The sequence below is a fragment of the Asparagus officinalis genome, chromosome 4 (assembly GCF_001876935.1).
Source record: "Asparagus officinalis chromosome 4, Aspof.V1, whole genome shotgun sequence".
In the NCBI taxonomy this organism is placed as follows: domain Eukaryota; kingdom Viridiplantae; phylum Streptophyta; class Magnoliopsida; order Asparagales; family Asparagaceae; genus Asparagus; species Asparagus officinalis.
In genome coordinates, this window is record NC_033797.1 from 139,942,905 (window position 1) to 139,955,420 (window position 12,516).

At 36.9% G+C, this 12,516-nt stretch overlaps 1 protein-coding gene across 1 annotated transcript; it reads right to left on the reverse strand.

Annotated features, from left to right (window-relative positions):
- On the reverse strand, window positions 1,936–12,297 carry LOC109839392 (bifunctional TH2 protein, mitochondrial-like). Its single transcript, XM_020407816.1, has 7 exons — window positions 12,125–12,297; window positions 9,736–9,844; window positions 7,840–8,130; window positions 6,720–7,122; window positions 6,327–6,596; window positions 2,350–2,949; window positions 1,936–2,262 (listed from the first exon to the last, which is right to left on the reverse strand). The coding sequence occupies exons 1-6, from the start codon at window positions 12,295–12,297 to the stop codon at window positions 2,552–2,554; spliced, it is 1,644 nt and encodes a 547-aa protein (XP_020263405.1). The 3' UTR covers window positions 1,936–2,262; window positions 2,350–2,551.

Consider the following 12,516-nt stretch of genomic DNA (forward strand, 5'->3'; position numbering starts at 1 on the left):
CAACATCTATAAATAAGGGGTTATGGTCCTTAACCTAGGGTTACATTCTCTAATTCTCTACACCCCCATCTAGCTAGAGAAATTCGGATTTAGAGAAACCCTAAGGTTAGAAGATCCAAAACCCAAAATAAAGATCAATCTATGGATTCAGGTATAAGCTTCCGCTCTTATGATTATTGATAATCTCTTTGAATTAATCATGGCTATATGGTTTTAGATCTCAAGTTTTATGATGTAGATCTAACATCCAAAAACATACAAATTAATCAGCCTAAACTTTTTCCAGGTCATTACTAACTTTCCTTGATGATTTGTTTGATGTGATTTTTAATTACTTGCTTTTTAGATGGATCACATTATTCAATCCAATGCTAAATATTTGAGGATAACAGCTGAACGAGAGGCGAGAGCTAATCAAAAGATAACTTCTTTAGTTGAGGAAAAACTTTGTAAACTATGATTTATCGCGTATATTTCGATAGTCTAGATTACCTCGTAGGTTACTTGTGGTGATATTTGAAATAAGCCTCATGATTTTACTAATGTTCTATATATTCCATGGTATGAACTACTGTTTGGAAGAATTTACCCCTAACTCTGAAGTTGTTTGGTTTGCTGTGAATATCGTAGTAATAAATGTTGAATCCAACATTTGATGTAGGAAATCAATTTACAATCTCTCTCTTTTTTTAATCCGCATTTTAATTGCAAAGGATATTGCGAGATGTCGTTAAAAACATTGAGAAAATGTATTTCCGATTCAAATTTGATGATTGGTTGATAAACATTCTGCATAAAAGCTTTGGAGACATAAACACTTAGAATTTGTTGCAGGTTTTGTGACATCGAAGGTGGTATGTTGTGGACAAGGGCCATATATACAAGGGGATTGGACTTGTGCACTGTGGCATCTAACTTTTTTCCAAACAGAGACTTACATGCATTTTTGGGATCCATATCATCCTACACTGAGAGCGAACATGAACCCTGTCAACATCTCAACTGTCTCAGCGGTGAGCGAATGAACTTGATTGTTGGAGCTCAAGCTTTGGACTCGGAGATGATTTTATGATTTTTTTTTTTTTCAAATGTTTGGTTGGGTCTTTTATTACCTCCTGAAGGATTTTGCGGTAGCTGCTGGGAGGCTTTTCTGCTTTGACAGAGAATGCATCTATAAGAGGTGCTCATTGATAAAAGTGATACTTTTACTAATTGATAAAAAGTGAGATTTTTAATGTATGATGACCTGAAGTTGTCCAATAAAATGGGAAATTACGCCCCCAGAATGGTTTCTGTGTTCGTCATTGTGTGAACTTGTGTTTGATTTTGTCTCCTATAGTTGGTATAATACATAGAACAAAAATGAACTTGTGCTTGATTTTGTCTCTATAGATCACATTCACGTCTCTATAGATCGCCCAACACACAGATATATAACATAACGAGAAAGCATGCAACTAAGATAGCTAAAGGAAGAAATGGTTATAAATAAAGAGAGCTCCAGATATACAGAGTTCAACTACACCTATGCACAATGGAAAAGAGCAAGAAATACATCACAGTCTGAAAAGGCCATAAGTGGCTCAAAAAAAAGTCTAAAACATATGAACTACTTAAACAACTGAAGCTAAAAAAAGTATAAGATAAAATGGTGATCACCAAAAGAAAGTCTAAAAACAAATAAACTACTTAAACAACTGAAGATGAAAAACAGTATAAGGTAGAACGGTGATCACTACCGTTGAGCCTAACCCTCAAAATACTCTTGATCCTGCAAAGAAAGAACATTTCCCAAGTACGGGGTAATTTTCTCCTGACGTTAGGAAGCAAACGAAAGATAGCCTGGGCACTCAGCACAAGAATCAACAAGAAAAAATTGCCAGATCAGATGGAAAAAGAAACAAATTCATCTTAAAATTTTAGCTCGTCACAGAATACTAATAATAGTCGCATTTTTACAATTGAGCATTTTTACCGATCAGGTTTGCAACTGAAACAATCAAATTGAGCTCCCGTATTGACAGAGAGACTCTCAACTGAAACAATCGAATTGACCTGTTTTTAACATCTCTATGAGTCCCCTCAGCTAGAAACTGACACATTATTTTCACACACTCTTATCTTTCATACAATTGATTACATGACAAATTGATTACAGGAATATGCCTACTTATGTTCAAGCGTAAAGGAAGGATAAACCAATACATGCATTAGACCAAAGCTATTGGGAGTTCTTCTCGTTGCCTACGATGTCATCAAATCCTGCAGATAATGTAAAATATGAACCACTGTAAAACATGGCAATCACAACTGGACATAAATGCACATTATAGTTAGTCGAAGATAGACCTGAAATCAGCAGGAAGACTAGCAGGAATTTTTTTTTTTCACTTTAAAGCAAACATAGGAGGATGACACTGAGAGGCAGTTGAACTGTGGCTTCTTTTAAAATGAGCCAAAAATTAGTACCTATATCTTCTTGTCTACAAGAATGCCTAAAATCTTGCACGTAAAAACAAGGCAAGAATACTGTAACGACTAAAAGAATTTCCTATGTTCCCAGAACAAAAGCCTGTATCTCTGACCAGTTTGAAGCAGTATAGAGAGTGCCAGATAAACCTCTCCATGCAGAGCCTTCCCTCTGTTTAGCTACAACACCAGGGAAGAGTGGAACAAAAGAAACACCGAACTGCTTCCCAACTCTCCTTAAGCTTCCGCTTGATCCCACAACAATACCGACGTCAGCTTTTAGTAGACACAGCAAGTCGCCAACTGAGCCCCCAATGTAGACAGATAAATATTTGTTGCTGCTGTTCTGATTCAAGACGTTATTAACTGCTTCGACCTTGTCTACCGGTGACTGCATCTTTATGTCGATCTCTCCCGTTGAAATAGAACCTTCAAAGTTGAATTCATTCGAGTGTATGGAAAGCTCATTGAGACAGCCCACTGGAGAAATGGGCAATATAATATGGTTACATACAAGAATTGCAGCAAAAACCAGTATACAATTAGTTAAATGAAGTTGGTTTCACATGAGATGACCAAAAAAAGTGTGATTCTCCTCATGGCATATATGTTGACAGCTGGAGAAAAAAAAAGGAAATGTTCCTGGGCATCCAATATCATAAAACGTAAGATAACAAAGTCTGCAGTTGCATTATGGCAAAGCTCAAAAAGATTTGTTTGAACTTCTGAATACAGCGCATTAAGCTTGCTAAATATTACTATTATGCGAAAACATGCAGCTCTTTGATACTGACTCTAGCTCCCAGTATCATTCAACAAGAAATACAAGGGTTTGAATTTGACAAATTCTAACTGTAATTACTAACTTCCAGGTTGTAAACAGGAAAGTATTAGAAAGTTAAAAAAAGTTGTTGAACCCTTTAAAAACTGCTAAAATACCATATTGGCCTTAAAAAATCACACCCCTTAACCACTTTGGCCTAATAGGGGCACCGGCGACACTTTGACCTAAAAATGACAAATTGGCGACACATAGGACTTTCCGATCACCAGAGACAATTTTTAAGCAAAATATTAAGAGATTTTTGCATATAGATCCCTCCATCTCCCATATTTTTCAGATTAATACCCCCACCCAACCACCCAAAAAAACAAATCCCCACCTTCCCTCCTCCTTCCCTCCTCCTTCCCACCATATCCTCCCTCCTCCTTTCGACCATCTCATTCATTCTCTTCTCCTACAGATCCCCAACCTTACCTCCTCTCTCTCCCACTCCTTTTCCATATCATCACTCTTGCCTTCTCCTTTCCGCCATTTCCTCCATTCTCTTCTCCTCTCAATCCCCAACCTTCCCTTGTCTCTCCAACTCCTCCCTCCCTGCTCCATCGACTCCCCTTCACCCTACAATCATTAAAAAAAATCCAACCTCGTCCTCTTCCTACTCTCAGTCCCACATCAAATATTCTATCAAAAACTCAACCTCCTTCTCAGACCCAACATCAAACATTCAATTTGAAGCATTAGGAAGGGGAGAGAGGGCAAATAAGAGAGAGATGTTAAAGAAGTTAAGAAGAGGTAAGATTGTAAGAATAGGATGTGGAAAAAGGGAAAGGAGGGGAGGTTGATGATTGGGAGAAAAGAGTGGAGGAGATGATGGGAAGAAGGGAGGAGATGGTGGAAAGGGAGGGAGAGGAGTATTTTTACAAATTTAAGAACTTGGGAAGGTAAATCCAAAAATATGGGAGATTTGAGGGTATATATGAAGAAGTCCCTTAAATTTTTCGCATAGAAATTGCCTCCGGTGATTGGAAAGGCCTGTGTTGCCAATTTGTCACTTTTTAGGTCAAAGTGCCACCAGCTTTACTTTATAGGCCAAAGTGGTAAAAGGATGTCACTTTTAGGCTAATCTGGTATTTTAACCCTTTAAAAGCCATATTGTGATGATTAATCTGTTTAGATACTAAAATCAATCACTGTTATAAATAGCGGTAAATAACTCCGCAATAGCGGCGCTAATAGCGTTAGCGGCCCCTTCCCGCGACGCTATCGCTCACTACGCTATCGCGCAATAACGATGACATATTGCGGAATATGTCTGTTCGCAAAAGGGGCCAATAGTGTGTCATAACGGTAAATAGTGAGCGATTGCATTCGAAATTTACTTTTTTGACTGCTATTTAAAAGCGGTTTGAGGCTTATTTTTTTAAAATTAAACGCAACCCTTGACCATTGCATTCCACCGTCTCCTGTGATTTTTAGCATACTTCAGCCACCTCTCATAGCCTCTGGCACCTACCTTGATACTTCCTCTCACCTCCTTCACCGTGAACTCCTATTAGGACAGTCCAGTCACTGGTAAGCTCTTCTTCTCAAAGATGACTTTTTAACTCCTCCAGTCATCTTCGGTATTACGTGATGGTTACATGTCTATTTTATGTTTAGGATCTCTTTAAATCATCCAATATGTACTTTTAAATTTCTTAGATTTTTCTTTAATTTTTCTTTTTTTTAGTATTTATACATATCTAAATTAGACCGCTATTTGACTTTGCGTTTTTTACCGCTATTTTGCCGTAATAACCCAAAATAACCTTAGCGATGCCTCATCACTACGCGACGCTATCCGCTATCGATAACCTTGAAATCAATACACAAATAAGTGCTCGGAGCACATCAGTTGTCCCTAATGTCTCTTCTACTTTTAAAGCTAAGGCAAGGCAGGCATGGTTGACAGTCCCAAAAACATGGGAGAATGACACGAAGCCCTCATTTTAAAAAAAGATGTTTCTGAACTACTTCCTCTTTGACCTGAAGCTGTGCTGATATTAGAGATTTTTACATGTGTCTACATCTCCTTATATTGTGAGTGGGTAAATCAATGTGCTAATCGTGTAGTTAATCACCATAGGAAAGAGTAGTTTGATGTATATCTTTTAAGTTACAAGTTACAACAGCTCAGTTCATTATGGTTCTCCGAAGCTGCTAATTATATGCTATAAATGACCATTCTTTATAAGATAAGTCATCGTTTTATAAAATCATTGCTATTTCAAGTTTAACAAGCAACTAAATCAGGTGGATTACAAGCTATTGCTAAGCATAGAACCCTTTTGTGTAGTGGACTATTCATCAGCCTCCCATGGCTAATTCAACATTGAAAAGGTTGAAGACAGTCCAACCAATATTCTTAAAGACTTCGTGACACCTTTGTGGCTGCGGGAGATAAGTGATGGTGTTCAACTGTTCAAATTCAGGAGGCGAACACGAGAAAGTGGTCAGCAATTTAGTAGTCTTACCTCATATATGACTTCCCATTTTTTCACCTATTGAAGAAAACTTGATGTTATGTACAGTGGCTTTTTAGTACTACATGTTAAGAAAACCTTGAATCTACTGTAGTGATCTAGTGGCTATCTATGTCCAGTTTATAACTAGGTTGATTTCAATTGTTTCCTAATCAGGATAGTGAAAACTTTGACATCAGAATACGTACATAAAACTTTCCTTGAGCAATAAAAGGAAGAAAACTTTCACAATACACAAGAGCAGGCCTAATCTGCACGTATAAAACGATACATGTATTTAACAAATTTTAGTAGAGCAGTTCGTAACTACATTTACTATGATCTTTCACTTATTGATAAATAAATTACTTAATCACCATATAAACTTTGTTTTCTGATGGAAGATACCAAAGCAACAGATAAGTTCATGTTTTCTCTCTTCTTCTTTGTTGTTTTGGGCAAAGCTTACTACATAAGATGATTAAAAGAACACGTGTAAGCAACAATGAGGCTATTAAGCCTATTATGTAAACAAGTAATGCAATAGTGGTTGTAAATGTATAAAATCTTACCTGACGAGAAGGCTGACCTTATAAGATCTGCACACCAACAATATGAGAGGATATGAAGATCGACCGTCAGGGTTTCCTTCTTCTTCACAATCTTCTGAAAAAAATCTTTACACCCATCATGGAGCTTCAAATGTTCCCCTGCCCTTTTTATGTCATGTAAGTTTACCCCTCTCAGCATTCCTGATTCAACAACCCTTGAATTCGTGCGTTTCTCAAAGTTGGCAAGCTGCTCAAGACTTTTATGTAGATGTTCATAATCAAATTCCTTAACTGAAAAAGACAAGAAGGAAAAAAGTATAAGCAAGTTGCCTTTCCCAAAGAAATTTCTTGCATCAATAAATTATCTACCAAATCCTGACAACTAATGTAGCATAAAGGATAAAATATGGCTACCTTCTTCTTTTGGAAGTAAGCCTTCAATGCAAGCTTCATACTCCTCAGTATATTTACTTGAAAGGGCATCCCAAGAGCTTCTCATATCTGAAGAAATCTTTTTTGCCTCAGCAATACCCTGGTCAATCTTAGATGCAGTCAAAATTGCAATCTCTGCTAAAATCGCGGAAGAGTCGACTATGGTACATGTCAAGTCAAAACCAGAAAATATGTATAGACGTTCGATCGGATCATTTAGCTTCGTCAACGGAACTACAGATTGCTGAGTAATTGGCTGAGCAGAAAAGAACTCAGTCTCAAGTTTCATAGCCTGATGGTAAAGTTTTTCTATTAAATCAAGCTCCTCCCCGGTAAGTGGAACACTCAGTTTGTCAAGCAATTCCTCTATTTGTACAGTTTCTGCCTGTAACCATCCAGATTTGAGAAAAAAAGACACAGTATTAGCAAACACAATACACTCACATAAATTGAATTTTTTTTGAAAATAGACCACTTTTGCTAAATATTTAGCAAAATCGATCATTTTGCTAAATATTTAGCAAAATCGACCTCTTTTTGGCTAACAGGCCAAAAAGAGGTCGATTTTGAAAAATGCTCACTGAAAACATACGGGACTGCTAGTCCCGTATGTTTTCAAGGGCACTAATCACTGATTAGTGCTCACAGAAAACATACGGGACTAGTAGTCCCGTATGTTTTCTGTGAGTGATTAGTGCTTGAAAACAAACGGGACTACTAGTCTCGTATGTTTTCACTCACAAAAAACATACGGGACTAGTAGTCTCGTATGTTTTCAAGCACTAATCACTCACAGAAAACATACGGGACTACTAGTCCCGTATGTTTTCTGTGAGCACTAATCAGTAATTAGTGCCCTTGAAAACATAAGGGACTAGTAGTCCCGTATGTTTTCAGTGGGCGTTTTTCAAAATCGGCCTCTTTTTGACATGTTGGCCAAAAAGAGGTCGAATTTGCTAAATATTTAGCAAAATGGTCGATTTTGCTAAATATTTAGCAAAAGTGGTCTATTTTTAGAATTTTTCCACATAAATTTGTTCTAGAAGTGATAATCTTGTAAGAGGAAATTTTTGGAGAAACTGCCTAACATATTGAAACAAACCTCAAAACTTTTGGATGAATAATAGTCAATCCACTTCTTATAGGGATGATCGCCTCCATCATGAGGAAGAAACATTTGGAGCTCTTTGCCCAAATGAGCATAAAGCCTCATGCAAGGGGTCATAGCACTTATTGCATAAGCAGCGATTTTGGTCTTCTCAAAAGGAGTGGCAATCTGACCAGGGCCTTTACCTCCATCAACTTTCCCTTTAGCTGTTGCAAGAACGAACTCTGTATACTTAAGTGTTGCAGGATTGGGAGCTATCTCTTTGTTTGGATCAACACCCCATTCCTGCATGATTGATTTCATAGAACTTTACAAAAACAATCTATTGCTACACGAAAAATTTGCAACTTGCTCTAAAGTACCCATGATTAACATTAAAAATGCAATAATAATAAGGTATTGTCAAAACATAAATACCCTTGGTTTGAAAGAATCCAGTAAGTTCAGGCAATTCCCTAAAGTTAAGTCCACCCCACCAAAAGAACAAAATTGTATAAACATGCAAATTTAATCATGCAAAAAATCTAAATGAAAGAAGACGGAACATATACACACAGACAGAGATAGAGAGAGGCAATAACATATAAAGTGCAAAAGAAAGTCATTTATGGACTCTTATTGGATGTCAGAATAATATTCTCAACAGTGTTTGTGAGCAAGGCTCGTGATGGTTTCACAAGACCTACTGCTACAAGGTGGTTCAGGTTTCTACTTGGGGGATTCAAACATAGAAAGTCGTTAATTGCAGTATACTGTTGTCGCTGATACATTTCAGGAGAAAAGCTATCCTTCCCAACACCGAATACACATGAGATACAACACTCGCGGCATTTCTTTCTTGAATGATTAAGTGCACAGTGTGCACATTTCAACACAATATAACCAAAATATCGTTTGCTAGATCCATCGATATTTGATGTAAATTGCAGACTTCAACGCAGCATAACCAAATACCCCTGGCTAAACGCACAGATTTTTGTTGCAACCTCTTACCCATAGCTTTCCTGGTTCTGAAACCAATAGAAAAAGCTAATGCTAAGCACTGTCATGAGACAGTTATAGACCTTCAAAATTAATGACAGGTTCTCAGCATCATCCTGGTTCTTGGTGTAAGTATAGAGTGCTAGCAAATTTACATCTATGTCAGTTTCTTATTTTTAGGTAAAGGTCATACCTTGTACATGTAAAGAAAATTGGTATTCTTAGAAATGCAGAAGGAAGCCAATTTATGGTAAGTCAATACTCAGTACTGGATCATACTCTGAGCAGTTACATGATTAAGTAACAAGGTATAATTAAAAACTTGTGATTTTAGAAGCTTGAGCACAAAGGGTAGTTTTCCAGCAGAAAACATGAAATGTAAATTTCATGATTCAAACAAAATATAGAAGAAGGGAAAAACTATATTATTCGTTTGTTTGTAAAATACATGTATTGACATATATACTGACTGTTCCTTTAGATATAAATGACCCTTAAATCCTAAAAGAACAACAAAGCAACTGCAATTAATTCAAAGAATCCTACGCATATCCTTTTGATAAATAAGTATGATAACATTGTCACAGACAAAATGTTCGACAAAACACAAATATGACAACCCAAATTTTTCATAGGTATAAGGATTCTAAATAATAGTATAATACACATCATATATGATATATCTAGAGTTAATGGTGAGAATGGCTTGTCGAAACCTAGTGTTCTACAACAAACTTTGGTAACCATTTTCATGTTAACGCGATAAACCTCTTGCACCCTAAACTTCATTAACCTCTAAAGACACATGTTAATTCAAGTCATTAGTAACATAGTCATGCTGCATCATATAGTAAGTGTTATAGAACTGAACTACCTCAATACAGAAATCATAATAAACTTAAAACTTACTTTCATAACTGAATCATGCAATTTCAGCTCCTCCAGAGTAGCTTTCCTCAGATCAAGAATCACCGTCTTTTCATCATCATCATCAGCATACTCAGCTGCCATCTCATATCTAGAGTTAAAAATATATATATAAGGACAAAAACAGCACTTGACAGAAAGACGAGATATGTACCAAAACCTTTCATTGCACGGCAAGTTTTAAAGACTTAAGAGCAAAGATTCAGCAAGGGATAAATGACAAAACAACATCAAACTTACCAAAATCAAGATAAAGAACGTAGAAATTTGGTGTGTGATCTTTTTAAACTAGCTAAAAGCACCACCAGAAAGTTGGAATTTAACCAGAAGGAAAAAGAAAGAAATGGAAATGGATTTCCCCCATAATCATAGTAAATAGAAGACAAAATTGATTGGAAACAATTAACTAACTAGTTTCAACAAAATTGATTGGAATCCCCAAAGGGATTCAAATACAGACGGAATCTATCAGAACTTTAAGAAATTTGCCAGAAAATCTTATGTACTAGCTCTGAATACAAACAAAAAAACTAGACAAGAATGAAGAGGGGAATTTAGTTAATCATTTTGGTTGTCAGTAATCTCGTGCTCAAACAGATATATGTAAACAATATAGCTATCACCATCGGACAACAAAAAAGAAACACGCATATTTAAAACCTTCGTCACATTTGGAGACATTCAAAGACTCCATTAAAAAACAATTACAATGCAACTTCAGAAAGCATATGATCAATATCTAGGTCCTGAATCTAACTTTAGATACCAACAAGGACTAGCAAGAGATCTAAAAATCAAGAGACCTAGAGAAGGTTAAGCTACGCTATCAATAAGAGAAGGGTTACAGTGACTATCAATAAAAGCCATAAGTATTAAATAACAGGAGAAAACCAAGAAATATAACATATGATTAGCATACACGAACAAACAAATGTCACTCTCATGGTGAAGGCATTGTCCTATATTCGAACATGAAAGCACTCCTATATACTGAATGAAATATCTGAAAATATCCATACTTGAGCCATAAAAATATGTGCATTTCTTGTAATATGCATGTGAAAGAACATAAGTTATTTTAAATGATGTATTAAGTAATTAGCTGATAAAAGGGGCACAGCATACTCTAGCTGTACACCATCAAGAACCTGAAATTTTCTCTATACATACAGCAAGAAAACAGCGTCTCCCTTTACAAAACTAGTAAATGACTGGTTTTAACTCACATATGACCAAGCACTCAAAGACTAAAAAATACAAGTTAAAAGCGCACACAATGCTTTTGACGATCCCAAAAATGTAATTAACTGAAGAGCAAGGGTGAAGTATAGGAAATGCATCACGAAGTAAAAGTTACTAAGTTACAAAACAATGAGAACTACAAGAGAATAGTTGCTAGTTGTGTTCTTGTTGCTTTTTGTTGTTGATGCTACTGCTACTGCTTCTTATGGATAACCAACTCCAGCTGTTTCTTCATAATGATAAATCAACTACCTACTTCTTCTATTTCCAGTCTATTTTTTTAAAGTATTCACGGTTTTTATGTTGAATGTTTATCAGTAAATCAATAAGTTCTTAAAAAGATAAATAAACTATCTCAAAATTGCTTTAAATATATTTGCCTCATTTCAGTGAGATACCAAACTCACTTTGCAACTTGGATGTGTTAAGACACTTCCTACCCTACTAGCAACATGCTCACGGTCCTAAACCTTGCCTCCTATTACATCAAGGACTCAAAAAGGACACTTAATAACCCAACCAAGAATCCCAATCCTGAAGATCAGCAAGCTCAGTATAAGAAATGAAGAAGTACGATATGACTCTAAATACCATCAAGAACAATCTCAGTATATTTCCTAAAGAAATGTTATCTGGAAAGCATCCATCCAAATAATCTACACACGAAAACTATATGGTTACAGCACAAGATCCAAACTAACACAAAATCTGCTCATGATCCTAAATCCTACCTGTTGACTTGTAAGACCACAAAATAACACTGAAGGTCTGAAAATAACTATAAATACTACCAAGACCACAAAATAAGCTCGACTCTGCAGTAACTAAATAGTAACAGTGCAGATTACCGGAAGCCGCTCAACTTATATTTCTAACCGCAGCTAAAATTTTCACTAAGAAATGGAATCTGACTCGTCTAAATACCATCAAGAAGGTTTAAATTAGCACCGATCCTAAACCCTAGCCGCAGTTTCATCAAGGATTCCAAATTCAGCTCTAAAACAACAAAATAACATCAAAATAACTACCAAGAACAATGTAAGAGACAAGACATAGAGAGATAAATCCCTGATGATCTAAGCGGCATCAGAATCCGCACAGTAACAAGATCAAGAACGAGATCACTCACGCGCTAGCAAAAGCCCTGAGGAAATGCGCGTCCTGCGCAATGTATTGCCGGAAAACCTCGACGTCCAGCCTCCCCGCAGCCAAGCAGACGACGAACGGCGTGTAGGCGGCGAACACCGCGTCCTTCTGCGACCNNNCCCCCGCCGCCCCCTCCGCCGCCGCCGCCGTCGCCATCGACCTCGCTGGCAATAGCTCCGATCTCGACTTCAAGCACAGGATCGATCGCAGGAGACCTCGACCTCGATTCAAGAAGCTGAATCGTGATCGGAGAGTAGAGATGTGGGGTTAAGAATCTAGGGCTAGGGTCTCGGATGAGAGAGAGAGTTGACACAGGAATCGCATAAATTCGCGAATACTAGGCTTTTTGTTGGGATGAGAGAGAAATGAGAGGGG